The 19,656-nt window shown below is 52.2% G+C and overlaps 1 protein-coding gene across 2 annotated transcripts; it reads right to left on the bottom strand.

Moving 5' to 3' along the window:
- Nucleotides 1–7,645: 7,645 nt before the first annotated feature.
- TXN2 (thioredoxin 2) lies at nt 7,646–18,504 on the bottom strand. Of its 2 annotated transcripts, none has more exons than XM_036891403.2 (4): nt 18,357–18,504; nt 17,313–17,600; nt 15,383–15,506; nt 7,646–8,306 (listed from the first exon to the last, which is right to left on the bottom strand). In XM_036891403.2, the coding sequence occupies exons 2-4, from the start codon at nt 17,573–17,575 to the stop codon at nt 8,193–8,195; spliced, it is 501 nt and encodes a 166-aa protein (XP_036747298.1). In that variant the 5' UTR covers nt 17,576–17,600; nt 18,357–18,504; the 3' UTR covers nt 7,646–8,192. The 2 variants fall into 2 exon arrangements, with proteins under 2 accessions (XP_036747298.1, XP_036747299.1); XM_036891404.2 differs by having other exon boundaries at nt 17,313–17,575; nt 18,357–18,475.
- Nucleotides 18,505–19,656: the final 1,152 nt, after the last annotated feature.

Below are 19,656 nucleotides of genomic sequence, written 5' to 3'. Positions count from 1 at the left end.
AAGCCGGAGTCTCACGTGCACAAACAGCTTCTTGGTCCCAAGCTGCCTCAGCCTGAGCAGGCCCAGCTCCCGCCCAGCCTGCCTCATCCTCTGGGCCACTGTCCAGGGAAGCCAGCTTCTCTGCCTGCTCCCCAGAGCCCACGGGGCCCAGTGCCAGGACAGGGAGCGCCTGGCCCTGGCCCAGGACAGCCTGCCCTCCTTCCCTTTGCTGAGGAGGAGACTTTCGCTCTTATAGCCTGAGAGCCGTAGCCCTGAAGTTGGCCCACTGGGGCTCAGTGGTGAAGGCCAAGTGCTGAGTAAACACCAGGCCCACTGGGCAGCCAGTGCCCCGCCACAGCCACTGTACTGTATGGTCTTCCTGGGCTGTGCAGGTGCTCAGCTGAGCAAGCAAGTGGTGTGGAAGGGAGGGGCTTTCCTGGGTCCAGTGACTTGGCAGGGGGAAGGGACCGCCGGGGGCTAGATCCTGCCCCAGTCACCTCCTTTAGAAGTAATTTCTCCCCCTTAACCTCCCTGCCAGCCTCAGGAAAGAGTAACCTCAGGACTGGCAGCAGGAGCCCAGAGCTACCTCTGGATTCTCCCCTCTTGCTTGCTGGTTGACCCTGGGCAAGACCTCTACCCTCTCTGGGCTTCCATTTCTCTCTCCTCACCCAGACTTGGCAGCCTCAATGTCATAGAGACCCTGTGAGATAGAACAAGTAATATGGAAAATAATATGGGAATATCTAACATGTCTGTTTCAAGGGGAGAGGACACAGCGGCTCAGAGACACAGAGTGGTGCCCAAAGCCGTGTGGGAAGTGGTAGAGATGCTGGGGCCTGGCCTGGCCTCCTTGGTGACGAGAGGGGGGCCTTTGTAATGGGGAATGGGCTGTGGGATGAGGGTGGGGACCAGACCAGGCACAGGGCCCAGCACAGAACAATTCCTTGGTGAAGTCACACACTTCATTCATTCATTCATTTATTCACATTCATTCATGCATGCATCCATCCATCCATCCATTCATTCATTCATCTGGAAGATTCCTGTGTTCCTCCTTTGTGCCTGGTCCCAAGGAAAGCATAGGGACATGGAAGGGTGTCCAAGGAAGAGGTGCAGTAGGATGGACTTGGAGAGGGCTGTGGGCTCAGAAACTGTATTTTTTTGAAGTGTAGCCTAGGAACTTCTGTATGCAAATCACTAGGGCTTTAAAAATGCAATACCCAGGTCCTACCCCAGATTCAGGTCCCATCCCAGATTCATAAGCACAACCAGATTCTTATATGAATGGTTGCTTTGGACTCAAGGTCTCAGAATGCCAAAATTTGGGGCCTGGAGCTTTCTAAGGCAGAGGTGGTCAGGACAAAAAGGTGACTGAGCTGGGGCAGAGCTGAGCCAGGAAGGATGACATTCCTGCTGCTCAGCCTCCCCTCCTGCAAAGTAAACTAGTAGGTGAGAAGTGCAGGTGCTCCGAGGGAACGAGGGAACTTAGCTCAGGTTTCAGGCCTGGGGACACTCCTTCCAGGCTCCTGGGACAATAAAACGCTCCCTTTGATCTGGGAAGCCCACATCTATAAAATCCAAAAGGAGAAATAAGCTTTGTGTCCAAACATGTCCACTCCAGCCTCATAATGGACAGAAATATTAACTGAAAAATATCTAAATATTGGATAATGGGGGAAAGTTTAACAGCGTGTCCCTGGCCGAGTGACTTTCCCGGGTCTGAGATACACTAAGTGCACGCTGTGGGGTATTGGTAAGGCTGTAGGGGATGGAGCGTGTGTGTGGGTGTGTGCAAAGAACAGGGCCCCCAGAGTCAGACGGTCAGGTTTACAGCCTGGTTCTGCCCCTCCCTAGCTTTGCGACCTGGGGTCATAACTAAAGGCTTCTGTGCCTCAACTTCCTCATCCATAAATGGGAACTAACAACAGGACATACCTCCTGGGTAGTTACGCAGAGTGTCTAGAACACTGCCCAGAACCTCTGTATGTTAGCCATTATCATTAAACCATGTGACAGGCTCGTTGAGCTGAGTTGTGCCCCCACAAACTTCATCTGTTGAAGCGCTGACCTCCAGGACCTCAGAATGTGATTGAGTTTGGAGATAGGGCCTTTATAGGGGTGATGATGTTAAAATGAGGCCATTAGAGAGGGCCCTTACCCAATCTATTTGGTGTCCTTATAAGAAAAAGAAATTTGCACACATTGACATGAGGCATGTGAGTGCACAGAGAAAAGACCATATGAGAACAGGCAAGATGGTGGCTGCCAGCAAGCCTAGGAGAGAGACCTCGGGAGAAATCAAGCCAGATGATACCCTGATCTTGGACTTTTAGTCTCCAGAACTGTGAGAAATGCATTTCTGTTGTTTAATCCATCCAGTCTGTGGTCCTTTGTTATGGCAGCCCTGCCAAACTAATACACAGCCTAGAAACTTTTAGTGGGATGCTTATCACTTAACAGCACTATGCTGTAACATTACATTTAGTATCTCATGTCAATCTCTTAACCATGGAGAGAATTCTAATCTCCCATTTCAGAGCTGAGGAAAACTGAGGCTTGGTTAATGAGCAGCAGGTCTAGGATTGGAACTGGGTCTATGTGATTCCAAGGCTCCATTCAAAGACTGCCCCACATGCCCCGCTGTGGGTCCCTACCCAGCCCCCCTGCAACCCACCCAACCTCTCTCCTTGAACAGATCACCTCTGTGCCTTTGCACATGCTATTCCCTCTTCCTGGAATACTCGTCCCAGGGCTTGCTTCTCAGGTTAACTTCTATTCAGTTCTTCAAAACAAAACCCATCTTGAACACCACCTCCTCTCCATAGTTTGTCTGACAGCCCTTGAAGATTTGCACCTCTTGAGGACTTCCAATCATTCTGAACTTTATCTTCATGAAATAAATGTTACTTGTTTCAACTGTGGCACTTACACTTTAGATGATATCAGTGTGTTTGCTGCGAATGAGTTGAGGGTGGGACCTTTGTCTTCTTATGCTTTGATTTCCTAATTCCTACACCAGATGGGCCCCAAGAAGAACTCAGAGACACCAGCTGGCTGAGGTTTGGGAGTGATGTTGCCATGTTGAGACGGGAAAGAATATTCCAGTTTTAGGAGTAGATCCTGAGTAAAGGGAATCTCCTGCCTCCTACCAGGGGTTAAGGGTGGGGGAGGCAGGTAAGAGAGGCCCAAAGTCGCCAGTCTTGGCATGAGAAGAGGGATCCTTTGACCTTCCTGGGGGCAGCAGTGTGGCAAAGGGGGAGTAATAGGAGACTGGGTGAAGCCACCCTGGGCCCATTTCCCAGGGTGTGTCTTGGGCACGTTACACCACCTCTCTAGGCTCCAGTTTCTTCACAAGTGAAATGCAAACAACAATCACTACCGCAGGTGGGCGTTGGGAGGGTTAGGTATGGGTGGAGCATCTGGCAGTGTGGGGCACAAAGGGATCGACACTGGATTGTCCCCTTGCTGAAGGCTGAAAGGCAGCAGGCTAGAGAGAGACAGCAGCTTGCCTATGGTCACCCAGCTGGCTGAAGGGGTGAAACTGGCTCACTCCCAATTAGTAATTAGCTCCCAGGAATTGACCCCATAGAGGCTGTGAGGGGAGGGCTGGCTTACAGGCATGAGTGAGAGGGCAGTCAGATGTGGCCTGGAGGCATGCAGAATACAGGGTGAATTCCAGAGGGCATTCTCCAAGGGTGAGGTCACCACCTCTAGCTCCCAGGGGCTGCCTAAGCCACAGGTACCACCAGGGCCAGTGGGGGTGGTGCAAGGGGTAGAGCAGGAGGAGGTGGTGGCAGGAGCCAGGGCCAGGCCATAGGGACGAATGTAAGGTCCACAGCCTGGTACAAGGATGCTGGGCCCTGCCCATGCGGGGGTGCTGGGATCCTTATCTCAGGAAGCCTGGTGTTTCCTGTTCAAGATGCAGCTTAGAGTGAGGGCGAGCTGGTGGGAGGGGAGAAGCAAAGCGGAGGACATTCACCAGCTTTGGTGACATTGGTACTAGACTGCTTCTACAGGCTTCGCTCCTCAGTGTGCATGCTGCTCTAGTGCTCACGGAAGTGGTGTTATTGGCCCCAGCTTGCAGAGGGTGCAGCTGAGGCTCAAGGCGGTCCCAGAGGGCAGGCAGTACAGCTGGGTAAGAACACACAGACCTTGGAATCCAACACACCTGAGTTCAGACCTGAGCTCGGACACTTGTTAAGCTCTCTGGGCCTCTTTCCTCATCTGTAAAATGGCAATGGTAGTCCGTGCCTCTTAGGCTCTGTGAGATGACACATGTCATGTGCACTCAGCGAGTGCTAGCCAGCATGATCCCCATTTTACTGATGCGACAGCTGAGCCTCAGGAGGGTGAGACAACTGCCCAAGACCACACAACGAGTAGGTGGCAAAGTCAGAATCTGAAGCCAGAGCTGAGTCTTCCTGCCCTAGTTACAGCACTGCGGAGTAGGCAGTGAGGGCCCCCAGCTTCTAAAAGGCTGTCAGGGGTGGCTGGAGAGGTGAGGCTCCTTGGAGCCACCAGTGGTCTAGACTTCCGGCGGAGCTGTGGAAGCCACCCTGGGGACTGGGGTTCAGGGTCACGCCTGCAGGTGTTCCAGGCAGCAGAGAGGAACTGCGGCAACATGCCTGGAAGCCTGGCTTGTCGCACGGCATCCTGCCTGCTGCCGGCAGGGCCCAACATTGTTCTCTGATCCCTCCCAGCCCAGGGAACACACATTAGGGATTTCCGGCAGCCCAGCCAGAACTACCTTCACTTTCCAGAGCAGTTTTCCCCAGGCAGCTGGGGTGGGAGCTGTGCTGGAGCCGGGCCCTTCGCTCCGGGCAGGGAATGATGGGAAGGGCACAAGCAGTGGCCCTGTCAACATCCCCTTGACCGGACAGGTCCAGGTCCCAGAGACTGCCCTCTGAGGCGGTGATCTTCTCTCACCTCTCCTGAGGCCAAGGGAAGAAAAGGCCCTGACTCATTCCCTTTTTAGGGCTGGCTGAAGTCATGGCACTTGGCTTCAAGTCCCTATCACAAACGTGCTGTGCCCTGGGCGAGTCACCCCCACCCTGTGCCCTCACGAGGGAGACTGGATGATACATGAGGTCACCTCATGATCTGACATTAGTTCAGGACTGACCCTTAGCTCTGCTGTCTTGGAGCATACGCTTCTTGAGGGGCATAGTCAGTTTTCCTGCCCTGTTCCACGTGTTTAGAAGGAATCCACCTAGTGACAACCATTCATTCATTCCAAGTGCTTCTAACACCTGCTAACGCTCTTTGACGGTGAGCATTCCTTGTGGAGTGGCGTCCCAGCCAGCCCCCTGACATCACTGTGCTCAGCCTCGCACCCCCTGGGTGAAATGGCGAGAACTCCTAGCTGGCAGGGGGCTGGTGGGGATCATAACAGAGAACACAAGTAAAGCAGCCAGCACATCAAACCCAAGCTTCCATGCCCAACCCCCGTCTTCAGGTCAACTGGATAGATTCAGTATCAGAGAGTAAATGTACGGCAGCCACACCATGGATGTTCTGGGGCTGAGGGGGGGGCCTGTGGCTGTGCCCCCATTCTCCAGCTTTCAGTAGGTATCAGTGCTTCTGAGGGGCAGGGCTGTCCTCCATCCCCCAGCAGGACTGCCAGCCCCTCTTCCATTGGCCCAGGAGCCCAAGGAGGTCCCCAGAGGGCAACAGTGGGGCCGATAATGCAGAGCCAGCAGTGTACCTGGTGAGGTCAACACCATGGAATTAGTCAAGCAGGATCACCCTGAGGATTCTGGGCTTACAGCCAATGACTCACTTGAGAAGAGACTGCCAACCTAGGATGACCACAGCCACCAGCTGCCGCACACCGCAGCACACCTTTTAAGGAGAGGGAGCTCACGGGGGCACAGATGCCCTGCCTCTGGCCCTGGGACCTTTGCCAGCCCTTGCCCACACCTACCCCTCAGAGGCCAGACTCCCACCTGGGATCAGATCTGGCACTATCACTTTTTAGATGTGACCTTGGGCAAGTCCATTCTTTGAACTGGTTTCTTCACTTGTAAAACGGAAATAATACTTGCCTCACAAGGCAGGAATTAAATGAGGTAATGTGTGTAGAAAGTGCTTGGCAAGGGATACCTTTTAAGGAGTGGCAGTGGGGTATAGTGGAAAGGGGAGTCAGGGCACCTCATCTCTGAATTCTGGCCCTGCCCCTTACTCACTGGGCATCTTTTGAGTCACTCAACGTCGGCATCAGGGACTCTTCTGTAAGATGAGCTGACCCTACCTGCCTTGCTGGCTGCTGCTTGTGGGATTAAGATCATACACTACATTTTATAAGATGACAGGGAGGTGCAGCGACAGGGGCCAGCCTGCCTGGCCTTGAACCCCAGTCTAGGTGCCTGTGGGCCTCATGATCTTGGACAAGGTCCTCACCCTCTCTGAGTAGGTCTGATGTGTAGGAGGGAATGACAATGATAGTGCTTTTTGTGGGGCTGGGTGAGGTGTGTAGAACAGTGCCTGGCACCCAGTTAGTGCCCTCTGAGCACTGGCTATCACCCATCTCATATACAGCTCTTGGCCTTTCTGCACCAATGCCAGCTGCTGGTTTATTTCCACCCCCTTGTCCCTCATAATACCTAGAAGCTTTCAGAGGCCACAGGCAACTTCTGAGGCAACCCAGCTCTCCTGCATCAGCCATAGCAGCCTTCTTGACAGTCCTTGGGTGGACCCCTCAAAGACCCCAAAGTAACTCAGGCATTTCCAATGGGAAGAGGTGAGCTCTTGAGGACAATGCACAGAGCAGTGGACACAGCACCCAGGGCCAAGGGGAAGGGTGCCACGATACCCCTGCTGAAAAGTACCCACAGCTCCTAGGAAGTTGCCACCTTAGCTGGACAACTGAGCCAAAGGGCAGCTTGGCCCTAGGAGGCCGATAAAGGGCAGGCTTTCTTGGCTGGCAAGCGTGGCATCCTCCTCCCTGTGCCAAGGGGAGCTGGGAACCAGAAGGGTCAGAGATCCTGTCCCCTAGACTGAGAAATTCCTGCAGAACACACAGGGCCCGCCCAGCTTCCTCCGGGGGCCATGCTCCCTATAGGCATGGCCACACGCCAGTCAGCAGAGAGAGAAGCCCTGGGCGGTTCAAAGGGACCACGGTTAAGAGCTCAGGCCTCAAAGGCAACCACATCAGGGTACAAACTGGCTCTGTGCCCCATGAGCCTCAATGTCCTTATCTACATAACGGGGACAGTAAGCACCCTCTTGCCTGACTTGCAGGTGAAGGTGTCCCCAGGACAGCAGCCACCATTGAAACAGTGTGACAGGAGGGACTGATCATGGGTAAGAAGGGTGGCAGGGAATCAGAGGACACAGGGACAGCGGCCCAGTCTGGGTAGGAGTCACAAGGGCTCCTGAGCCCAGACAGAAGAGAAGCTGTCAACAGTACAAAGCCCAGCTTTCTCGGTCGTTTGTTCACAGTGAAGCCACCTACTCAGAGAACCGAATGGCCAGCTAATGGTGAGGGAAGGTAGTGTTTTAAGCCTCCCTCAGTCAAGGGTGTGCAGGGCTCCCCCAGCCCAAGGCGTGTTCCTGGCCCTCATGCCTGGGAGGGAGGTACAGAGGTGGCTCTTGGGAGGGGGTTGGCTACAAGGTAATGCAGTGGGGGGCCCCCGAGTCTGTTCTTCACAGTGGGAGGGAGAATGGATCACATAAAGTTCTTTATTACAGACCTACAAAAAATGAGAGAACTAAATATTACTCCCACTTGTTGGGGTTTCTTTTTTCCTTCTTTTTCTTTTTACAAAAAACAGTCACAGGGAAGAAAATATAGGAGGCAGATGAGCCAGGCACCGGGGTTCAGGTTGGAAGGGACCACAGAGCTGAGGACCGAGCTGTGACTGCCGGAGCAGTAACGCCGCAGGCTGGCTCTGGAGCTCTCTCCAGGCCTTCTAGGGGCACTGCCGTAAGCCCCGGAGGGAGCAGACAGAAGAAACAGAGTGGCTGGGAAGGAGGCTGTCCCCAGATCAGCAGCAGCTCCATTCCTCTGATGGCCACCCTGGCAGTCAGCCAGGCTGCAAGCACTTGAGGTCCCCATGTTTGGAGGCCTGGTCTCCAAAGCATGGGCCACAGGGGCCAGACAGAAGGGAGGAGGGGGGAAGGGCCAGCACAGAAGGGCTCTGAGTTCTGTCAGCGTCCCACCCCGGACCGCAGGGGCTCAGGCGGGCAAGGGCAGCCAGGAGTCTTCCCTGTTGTCAGCCAATCAGCTTCTTTAGGAAGGCCTCCAGCTGGTCCTCATCCTTGATGCCCACAAACTTGTCCACCACGTCCCCGTTCTTGATGGCCAGCACAGTGGGTACGGCCGACACCTAGGTAGAGGACACAAGGGAGGCCAAAGGAATTCTTCTCAACCACATTCCCAAGTCTTTGTGGGGAAGGCTGGTGGCTTAGGCAGGGCAGCGACTGCCCAAAGCCATGGGTAGGGCCCCTCCCCTTGGTGCAGAGATACTGCAGGGCCCGGAGGTCCGCCCACTGGAGGGACTTTTCCACTCTGGGCTCCCGGCAGTACCCTTCCTCCCCCAACCGCATGGCTGACTCACTGGCCCAGCGGTTTGGCTGGAATGACAGGAGATTAAAATAACCCATGCAGCTGCAGGCCAGCCAGGGCTGGGGGTGGGGAGTGGCTGAGGGGCTTGGGGAATTTCCCCCAGGGGCAGCCTGGCACAGGGGAGACCAGACGTGTAAATCCTGGCTTTGCCACTCACAGAGCACACTACTTTCGGAGCCTCAGCACTCTCTTCTGTAAAATGGGATGACCGATCTACCTTGAGGGTTCAGGACAGGGATTAACGATGTGTATATAAATAAGGCTGAGTGGTCAGGAGCTCAGGCTCTCAAGTGGCTGTCCCACCGTGGGCCTCTCTGGGCAAGGCACTTCATCACCCTCATCCTGGGGTTCTCTGCGGCAGGGTGGAGGTCCTTGCACTACTTCTAGGAGAGGGCACAGGGGCTGCACGCAAGGTCTCGGTTCAGCACCCTGCACCGGCCAAGGCCGTCAACAGGGTAGAAGGTGGCGCAGCGCCTGGCATACAGTGGGCCTCCAACAAATGGTGGCTACAGAGGCCATGTCAGGGAAGTCTTAACACAGGGTGTCACGTGAGCCACTTGAGCTCACTGCTGTGAATGGTTAACAGGGTCCAGAAATTCACTGACTCACGCTGGACCACGTAGGAGGAGGGTTCAGCCATATATGATCTGACGTTTATTTCTAAGGGGAGTTAGAGGCAACATTCTTGGCCTCTGAGGCATTTTCTTCAGCTCCCTCAGGGGGCCTGTAGATTACATGGTATATAAATGAGGCCCACTGCCCACTTTGCCATGGTGCATTTTCTACCGCCTGGCATTTGTGGGCATTTGAAAAAAATGTACAACTGAGCAAGACAGACTTTTCTTACACACAAGTTAACTATTAAGTAACAATAGGGATTTACACAAACATACTAGGTCTTCACATATCCTGAGAGCTGTCCTACCTATGAATCATCTTGGGAAGTGAGACTAAAGGCTTAGAATGTTCAAACCGTGCGCATGTCAGTTATAAAAGAACCCCAGGCCAGACCCACCCAATCTCACATCTTGGGTGGGTGCCACCAACTCAACTCACTATATGGCAGGCCTTGCCCCCTTTCCTAATGGGCTTCGGGGATAAACAAAGCAGGTAAGATGACACAGTCCCTTAAAAGACTGCCCTGAGGCTGGCAGGCTGACACACCTCCCAGAGAATGTGCGGGCAGACCCAGCTGGCAGTGGGCTGACCATGCTTGTCACTGCTCATTAGCCCTACAACTGGCTCCTGTCCTCCTGACTCTGGCAGGGTGATGGCATGGAGTGCAAGGGTCCAGCACATGGTTCGCCCTGTCTACAGGCAGAGGCAGGACCCAGAACGCGCCCCAGTCACTTGAGGTGCACTAGGGCCGGCCCAGTGCTTTGTTCTTTTGCGCCCTCTGGTGGTCTGTGAAGGCAGCTGGGGTAGCTCAAATCTGCAACTCAACCAAGCACAAGGCACAAGACTTGTCCCATCCTGTCCGATCCTGTAACTGATATCAAAGCTGCATGTATGAGAGTGGTCTAATTATTTTTACTTCTTATAAGTAGGACTCTATGTTCACCCTAGTGGCTTGGAGTGGATTTGGACCGTTTTCCTCAAGAACTCCAGATGAGTCCTGTCCCTCTGGTGTCTGTGTAAACACCCACGTGTGTGCACACAGACCACGCTGCAGGCGGACGTACAGCAGACACGCCTGACTGTAATGACCAAGGTCTAGTCATTACCGAACAAAGATGTTCTTGGAGTTTAAGTCTAAACTGATACACATACACACAGCCATGGTCTTGCCAGAAGATGGATTTTACCGGACACTGTGGGGACATCTGGGCTGTGACGAGACGTCCCTCCCCTCCAAGGAGGAGGACGTGGCTTTGCTGATCCTGAGTTTGGCTCACAAATCAGGAGGAGCTGGTGCTTATTAACACTGCCTTAAATGGAAGTGTGTAGGTCCCTTGGCACACGCTTCTGAAATGTGATGTAAGTGTAAGAGGGGCAGTGGTGGAGCAAGAATTCAGCTTCCCTCTCAATCTTGGCAGCACTGAGGGAACCAAGGAGCCCACGAAAAGATGAAAAGATGTGCTGCAGCTCCTCCTGCTCTGTGCAGTCACCTGGAGCCTCCAATGCTTGGCTAAAGACCCTGAGCACAGGGCAGGAGGTAGGCATGTGCATGGTCTCTTCCCACTAACCGGCCTACACAGCCACTGAGCTCAATGTTCCTGCCAAGTCTTCTCCCTTCTCCCAGTTTCCTCCATTTGTGAACTGCTAAGGACCTACCAAAGGACAGGCCCAGTGCTGGGTGTCACAGGGACTGGGGACCTCCTCCTTGGCTAACTGCAGAATAATGCAAAGGAAGAGACCACTGTCACCCTGGCTGCTACATACTGGGGCCTTTTTAAGTGTCAGGGACATGCTAACCACTTGTGAGAGCTATTTCATAAATGGTTGCCTCAAGATGGGGTCATTTTAGATAAGACGGAGGCATGAAGGCTGAGTGACTAAGCAGCAGATTGGGATTTGAAACATCTAACTTTGCTGTCATGACACCAAACTACACTGCACCTCAGCCCAAGAGAGCAAAGAACTGGAGATAAATACTGAGTCCCAGCAGGGTGAGGAAGAACATTAAAAAGGATTTCATACTTCAAATGAGAAACAACAAATGCTTTGTAAAAGCTTTTGGATATAGGAGGGTTCTTGGAAAAACTATTGTTAAAAAAAATCAAGTCGAACTCTATGACACTTTGGAAAAGGCAAAACTACAGAGAAGCAAAAAGACCATGGTCATCCGAGGCCTGGGGGAGGGTCTAAAAGGCAGAAAATGGAATTTCTAGGACGGTGAAACTATTCTGTACGATACTGCAAACGTGGATAACATCATTATAAATCTGTCAAAACCCCTGAGATGTACACCACTAAGAGTGAACCCTCTGGCTGACAGGAAGCCTGTGATGAGATGGCAGGTGAGGGGGTTACGAGAGCAGCATGTCCCAGGGTGTTAGAAGTTTTCTTCTTGATGTTTGGTCTCAGATGTCCAGCAATGGTATCACCCGGCAGCTTGTTAGAAATGCAGAATCCTGGACTCTTCCTGGACCTACTGAATCATAATCTGTTTTTTAACAATAACCCAGATCATATTCATGTTTACAAAGCACCAATTTAGAATACCAGAATACTTCCAAAACAGGGGGAATGTGGTAATGATTGAAGTACTGTGTATTTCAGCTATGAAATATTATTATTCAAAGAGGTTATATGGAAATTAAAGGAAAAAAACTCAAATAAAATACTCAAAACAAATTACCTCAAATGCTAACAGTGATTTAGTGATTGTGTTTGTATGGTAAGATAACAGGTGACAGGCACCCCCTTATTTTTACTTGGCTGTTTTTCTAGTGCTTTGTAAGGGGTATCGCATCCTCTATAAGATGGGAAAATAAAAGGGTAACAACTCCCAAGTGTGGGGTCAGAAGTAGAAGTCAAAGGGCAAAGCATAAAGGATCCACCTTCTGATCCACTCTTTCCCCCTAGCAGCTGGCAAGTCCGAATAATCGGGGATGCCCAGTCCCTTAGTGGGAATCTAAGGAGTCAGGAGAGCAGGGAGCCATTCACTCCACCAAGCCAGGGGAGCCCAGATGCTCAGGGTAGAGGGGGACAGTGAGACCCCAAGGCCCTGAGCCTTCCCCTTCCCTCTCCTTTGGGAGACAGTGAAATTTTAGAGTGGGCAGTTGACTGGAGCATAAAAAGTGGGGTGCAAGTGGGAGAGCAATTTGTGAGGAAAGAGCCTCACTGAGTGTGCTTGGTATTGGGGGGGTCAGGAGAGCTTGGGGGAGAGGCACCTAATTCCCTGAATGCAGTTCAGAACAATTTCTCCAGTAAGTTTATCCAACATTTAGAAAATGAGGGAACTGTCCCAGGAGATACGAGGATCTCTTGGCTGAACCAACTTCTTCAGGCCCTTTTCCAAAAGAACAGGTGCGGAGGGAGGAAGGAAAGGAGTGGGGAGGGGTCAGGAGAATCCCTACTGGAACCTTCTAAGCCTGCAATGACACCTGTCTAGAGCATGGCAAACAAGGAGGCTGGGACCTGGTGACGTGGGCCCAGCAGCCTTGAGGTGTTTCTGTGTAGCCTGCACGTGACCCGGACAGTGGACAGAGGGAGAAGATCCTAGAGAGGGCTCCCTGTGCAGACACACACACACACACACACACACACACACACACTCACTCACTCACTCACTCACTCACTCACTCACTCATTCACTCACACTCCAGGCTTAACCATAGGACTTCGGTGCCCGACTCACACACACACACACACACACACACACACACACAGTGTCCAGGCTTATTACACACACACACACACAGTCCAGGCTTAACACACACACTCACTCACTCACTCACTCACTCTCCAGGCTTAACCACAGGACTTCCGTGCCTGACTATATATCAGGCTCCCTGGAATGCAGTGGGAGTGGTACTAGGAATTCTCACCACCTATGTGCCACTGTTGGCAGGAACTGGGTTATTTTTCTTTGCATTCATACCAGTTACCACAGTTCCTGGAACATGGCTGGCGCTCAGGGTGCACCTTTTGGAAAGTTCCAATGGCTGAGGCTGATGATGTGGTGTCAGGCGGTGGAAGGAGGAAGACTAAGACACCTGAAGCCTACCCATCAGCCCAGGGATGCCCTGGGGACCTCCAGCTCTCAGCAGCACACACTAGGAGGCCACACCCTCACCCCCACAGCTGCTGTGGGCCTCTGGGGAGGGACGGACAAGCAGGAGAAAGCTAGGGTCGTCTAAATGGTCAGAAAAGCGCTCCCTGGACTGAGTGATCAGTGGGAGAGATTCTGAAAACAAACGGCGGCTCATCGCATCACCCCCAGGCCCTCACAGCAGCCTGCAGTTGCCCTGTGCCATGGGGAGTCTTGCTCTGCTGACACCCCCTACGCCCTCCTGCTGCCGGTGAGGGCTTTGCCTGCCGGTCCTCTACTTCCATTGCCTCTAGGCAGGGCAGCCTAATCTCCCACCCTTGCCCCCTCCCATTTCCTGCCACTGAGAACCAGCTGGAGGATGGGCATCTCCACCTGAACTGGTCCAGCGAGAGGGCAGCCTGGATTTCCAAACTCTGAGAAAGAAAGAGGCCCTCTTTCAGTTACTTGTTACCCAGAAGCAGGGAGGGTAAAGGTTCACTCTGGCCAGATTACCACTATTTCAAGAGAACCAGAAATCTGAATTTTTATATGAAATCTGAGTTTTGGACAGCAGCACCTGGTTTGGTATTTTAAAGAAACACTTTGAGGGCCAGATCAACTGTCAGTGCGCCACATCTGTCCCCAGGCCAGCAGGTGTGACCATGGCTCTGTAACAACGCTATTCTCGGTGTGGCTCCCAGACCTCCTCCACGCTGGCGCACCCAGCTCTCCCAGCAGCCTGTCCTCCCACTCCTTGCTCAGTTCCTCCCTCTGGCCACTCAGCCACTATGGAGCCCTCCCCTTTCTCCAGCTGCAGTGGTCTCCAGGGCCTGGAGGAGGCCCCACACCCCTCGCATCTCCTGCCTGCCTTCCCGTAGCTCGCTCTGCTCCGGGCACACAGGCACTGCTATTCTGCGCGCAAACAGTCTCACCCTGACCTTGCGGTCTTTGCATTTCATGGCTGCTCTGCCCGGACTGCTCTTCCAAAGAGCCGGATGTTCACTCTTTACTCCCTCCCTCTGCTCAGATGTCAGCTTCTCGGTGAGGCCTCCCCTAGCCCACCCTTTTAAAAAATGAAACCTTGCCCAGCCCCATGCTCAGCACTCCCACCCTCTCTTCCAGATTTACTTTTCTACATAGCATTTATGACCTAAAACAGGGATTGGTGACTTACGGCCCACAGGCCAAACGCAACCTGCTGCCTGTTTTGTAAATGACCTTTTACTGGCACACAACCACACCTGTTTCTTTATATCCTGTCTATGGCGGCTTTCCTGCTACAGTCGCAGCCTTCAGTATTTGCAATAGAGATCAAGGCCAATGCCAAGCCTCAAATATGTACCACCTGGTCCTTTAGAGAAAAAGTTTGGTGACCCCAAATCTAAAGTCCTAGAACATAGGCTCCATGAAGGTGGGGATTTTGTCAGCTTTGTTCACTGCTATCCCGTCAGCACCAAGTGACAGCACCTGGCATTTAAGAGCCTGAGTGAGTCTGCTGAATGAATGCACAAACCAGACACACTGGATTATTTCATGTCTCCATGTGTGCTGGGCTCTCAGCTTTTCCTTCTTCTCTGTGCCTCTGCCCTGGCCCCACTCATAGGGTCCCTCTCATGTGAGGCAGCCTCTGCTTGCCACCCTCTGCCAGAACAGTCAGTCCCTGTGCATCCCTTCTCTTGGAGCTTCTCACCTATGCTGAAGTGATCTGCCTACCTGCCATTTGCTTGTACAAGACTAAGGGCTGCGTGGAGACAAGGAGCTCATCCTCTTTGTGACAGAATCACAAGGCCTGGCACACTGCAGGGCTCACAGATACCTGCTGAGTGAGCATGTGGATGGAAGAACACAACAACAAAGGAATCGATCAATGGCCCCAGAGTAGAGAATGACCTGATGTTTTGGGTCATATATTCCACTCTCTATAGAGGTGGTAAAGAAATAAGTGATTCAGAGGATCAATGGAGCCACATCTGCAGAGTGCTATGAGATCCTGAGAGCTCCAGAACAAAAACAAGACACTCCCCTTACTGGTTACCAAGTGGTCCCCAAGACGTCTTCCATACCAGCTATCCTACAGCCCCAAGACTCCCCCTCTACCAACCCCAACCAGCTGCCATGTGGCAGCCCCCTGCAAGTCATACCTCATACTGTAAGGCGAGGTCTGTGTGGTCATCAATATCCACCTTGGCCATCACCACCTTTCCATGCTGCTTGGCCACCACCTTCTCTAATCTTGGCCCCAGGATCTTGCAGGGGCCACACCACCTTAGAAGGGGAGAGAGGAGGCATCCAGTCACAAGAGCACACACCAGTTGATCTACTGTCTCCCCAGAACCTTCCCTTGACCCACAACTTTCTGAGGGACCTTTTGCCCTTATTACCTGTTTATGGTGTTTGAATATTAACCTGTAATGTGGACATGCCAAATGGTAATGCCAGGGGACTCTGCAACTGGGGGATTTGCACAAGTCCTGGACTTCTAAAATCAGAAGACTCATGGAAGAAAGGTTATTTCACTTATTTATCTAAAGGAAATACACTGTCATATAGAAGAATATGGGATTTGCAGTTAAAAAGTTTGGGTTCAAAGAGAGCCTCCTTGCCAACCAGCTAAGTGTTCTGGGGCCTCAGTTTCCTCTTTTCAAAAAAGAGAGACTATGTCTCTCAAATATGTGATGAGAAATCAACTAAGGATGTGGACAAACATACTTTGTAAGCTGCAGAGTTACTCTGAACACCTCACAGATCAGAACTTAAGGGAGGTGAAACCAATGACCAGGGAGTGCCTACAAGGTGCCAGTCACTGTGCCAGGACCTTCCCAGCTTTTGCTGCACAGAACTCTCAACCCTGCAAAGGGAAAGAAAACATCTTCCTAAAAATCCAAGGCCCTTACAAGAAGCCTGTGCAAGCTCAGAGCTAATAAGAAGTCCAGCTGGGACTGCAACCCAAGTTGTGTTCCAAGTATCTTCTTTCGGCCCAGGTTACTCTGTGGCCTCCCAGGCCCTGTGTCAGCTGCTAGCACTGCATGAATCACAGTTGTTTCCCTTTGGGTGGCGAGCTCTTTGAGGATAGGCTGTCACTGAATGAACAAAGTCATACCTTGCTTCCTAGCTGGAGAAGAAAATGGAATATCACCGCATTTAACATCTACTTTGGAAGTCCTGCCCGGGGTGCTCACCATAACAGGCAAGAAGAACAGCTCTGCTTTCCATGAACTCCTGGCTGATGACTCCTATTTTATTCTCAGCCTTTATAGTCCTTTCCATTCATGAACTCACAACACCTAAAAGCCCAGTCTGCAAGGCCTTATCTCCTATTACAAGTGAAGAAAGGGAAGCACAAGGACATCAAGTGGTCTGCCTAAGGCGACATGGTGAGTCAGGGGAACAACAGGAAAGAAAGCAAAAGAATCTGTCAGAGATTTGCCTAGAAGGCCTCCCAACTACTAACTCAGGGTGTACAGGCTCCTTCTAGGATGCCTCATTCTGAACGGTTTGTCCAGCTTTTTTGTAGCCGGGCATTTAGCCAGGCTCCAGTATGGAAATGAAGAAAGTCAGGCTAACAATCAGAAGGCTACAAGCATTTATATATCCCTAAAACAAACTCAGACAGCACTGAAAAGAAACTCCTGCCCATCCCCTGCGTGCTTGAGCACCACTGCAGTGGCACTGATAATTTTTTGCCAGCCCTTCCCCATTTTGGTGGCAAGATGTTAAAATAAAATCGTCTTATCTGCAGGGCCAGGAACTTGTACACACCAAAAGCTGGATGATGTGACAATCATTGTTTTTCCTGCTTTGGTCCAAGCTGAAGATGCCTCTGAGCCATTCAGGCAGTGAGATACAGAACAGAAGTATTTTTCAGCACCAATTACTGGGAGTTCTGGACTATCTATTAGCCTATCTCCTATCAGACTACATTCAACTTTTGAGAGCAGGACCTGGGTCTTACCAGTCATTGCAGTGAGTCTGTGTATGAGAAGCATCAAATATGGTATTGAGATATAGCAGGTGTGCAATAAATACCTGAGAAAGCAACACCCCAGGCTTCTACGGATCCCCAGGACTCACTGTGCATGGAAATCCACCACCACTGGTGTCTCACTGTTGACAACTCGGTCTTGAAAGTCAGGTCCATCCTGGATGTTAAAGGTCGTTGTACATACTCTGGTGGTGTATATCAACCGAGCTTGGCTGGGTGTTACCGTCAAGTCACCAGGACTGCACTGTGGCGTCTGCAGGACCCTGGGGGTGAGGGGTGCCCGTCGACCCTGAGGGGACTTCCTGGAGATGACGGAGGCCAGGATCCTCCTCAGGAGAAGTCGCTGCGCCATCTGTGAGGCGAAGAAGTAGGAAGAGCTGGGGCAGACAACGGCAAGTCAACACAACAGAAATAGAAAAAAAGGTATTTGGGATTCCTGGGGGGCTGAAGATGCAGGGCATGAAGCAAAATGCCAGGAAAAAAGTACAGCTGCCCCTTGAACGACATGGATTTGAGCTGCGTGGGTCCACTCATACACGGGTTTTTCAATAAATATATTGGAAATATTTTTTGGAGATTTGCGACAACTTGAAAACACAAATGAACTGCACAGCTGTCATGAACGCATAAAATATATGTAGATATTAGTCTATTCCATCATTAACTACCATAAAATCAACAGTAGGCTATTAGTTAAGTTTCTGCGGGGGACAGAAGTTATACATGGATTTTGGACGGCGGGGGCGGGGGTACTGTAGGGCCCTAACTCTCGTTTTGTTCGAGGGTCAACTGCACATAAGATTCCTGGAGTACAGGTGAGTGAAGAATGAGAGTCAAAGGGAAGAGGAAAATTAGGAATGAGGAACCACGACAATTCAAAAAGCAACCAAGGGACACAGGAATAGGAATTTTGGGGGGAACTAAAAAAGAAGGGACGCGTGTGCAGAGGGAACTGGGGAGGAGGGAACTGGGGAAGCGGACGCCACAGGGGACCCGGTTCCCCGGTGAGCAGGTCTCTCCCGCCCCCAGCGTCCGCCCGCTCGGCCGCCGGCCTGCGCAGGAACGAGTCCGCCGCATGCCTCAAAAGCTACACCACCTCGAGACACCCCTAACTCTGTGCACGGACCTCCTACCTCTGTGCAGCGTGGGCCCTCCCCGCCTGTCAAGGGCACGTTTGCCGTTACTTCCCAGGGGGCGGGCCTTCAGCGCCACTTCCGGGGACAGGCACTCTGAGTTCGTCTCTTCGCAGCTTGAGAGGCGGCTCTGTTATCAGCCAATGAGGACGTGGGGAAAGCACAGCTAAAAGGGCGGAGCCTCAGGGCCGGAAGGAGACGGGTTCTCGGCGGGGAGAACCGCAGAGCAACGCGCCCGCGGGGGAAGGACCGGAAGAGCGGGCGGGCCCTTGGGGAGAAGCCAGAAAAGGGGTGGCTCTCGGGGGCGGGACTGGAGAGGCGGGCGGCCAGAGGGGAGGGTCCGGAAGGGGAGGTGGAAGGAGGCGGGAGCACGAGGGCGGTCCCAGAGGACACTAGGGCTGTGGGGACTTAGGGCTCCGGATTTTGCAAACGAGCTCTGCCTTGTAAGTCAGCCAGCACCGTTACACCCCTCTGCCTCAGAGTCTTCCAAAATGTCATGGAGATTCTGAAGGTTCCTTCCTTACAGTTGACAAATAAGGAAGCTAAGCTTCTCTGAAGCAGGGTGCCAGTTACGGGCAAAAGACCCGGACTGGGAGTAAAGAGGTGTTTTGTGTCACACACATTTGTATGACATCGTGGTTTCAGTCCAGTCACCCTGCCCCCTGGGGCTTCAGTTTCCCAGTACGTGACGTGAAAAGCTGGGCTTGTGCACCCAAGCCCCTCAAGCTTGCCTCTGGAGTTGCTGCAGAACTGGGCCGGGACAAGATGCCAGAGGGTGGTGATTCTTGGAGGAGGGCCTTACTTTGAAGCCCCGTGAACCTGCTTGGGCCTGGGCCTTCCTTTCACACCCACTGTCATTGTCCTGGACAACAAGGTCTAGGCATCTGTGTGTCCCAGCCTGATGTCACAGCCGCCTCTTGTCTCCCCTGCACCCTGAATCTTACATTGCAACCACTCATGGCCTCACGGTTCTATGAATACATCAATACCTTTTTCCTCCTCCTTGCCTTTGCTGAATTAGAAATGTCTTTTTTCTCTCTGCCCTTGGTAGAACACCTACTCGTCACCACTTTTTTGAGCAGCATTAATTGCTTCCTTCTCCCTAGTGCTTTATTCATAATTCTTACACAACACATTACACAGTGTCTGTCTCTTCCACTAGAACATATGCTTCCTAAGAGTAGGGATCTGTAGCTTTTATTTGACTCCATATTGCGAAGCACCAATTTGACACAGTGCGGGGCTCACAGAGAATGTCCAATAGATGCTTATTAAACTAAATGTCTTTGACTATCTCAGG

This window comes from Manis pentadactyla, chromosome 10 (genome assembly GCF_030020395.1).
Source record: "Manis pentadactyla isolate mManPen7 chromosome 10, mManPen7.hap1, whole genome shotgun sequence".
Classification (NCBI taxonomy): Eukaryota; Metazoa; Chordata; class Mammalia; order Pholidota; family Manidae; genus Manis; species Manis pentadactyla.
The sequence above is the reverse complement of the archived record's forward strand: the minus strand, read 5'-3'. Positions and strand labels throughout refer to the sequence as shown.

Excerpts from the sequence above, each read along its gene's own strand:
- TXN2 (XM_036891403.2), bottom strand. The coding sequence starts at position 17,575 with ATGGCGCAGCGACTTCTCCTGAGGAGGATCCTGGCCTCCGTCATCTCC. Across the intron at positions 15,507-17,312 it reads GTGGTGGATTTCCATGCACA|GTGGTGTGGCCCCTGCAAGA; the intron begins GTGAGTCCTGGG and ends TCCCCTTCTAAG. Across the intron at positions 8,307-15,382 it reads ACCTCGCCTTACAGTATGAG|GTGTCGGCCGTACCCACTGT; the intron begins GTATGACTTGCA and ends TCCTCTACCTAG.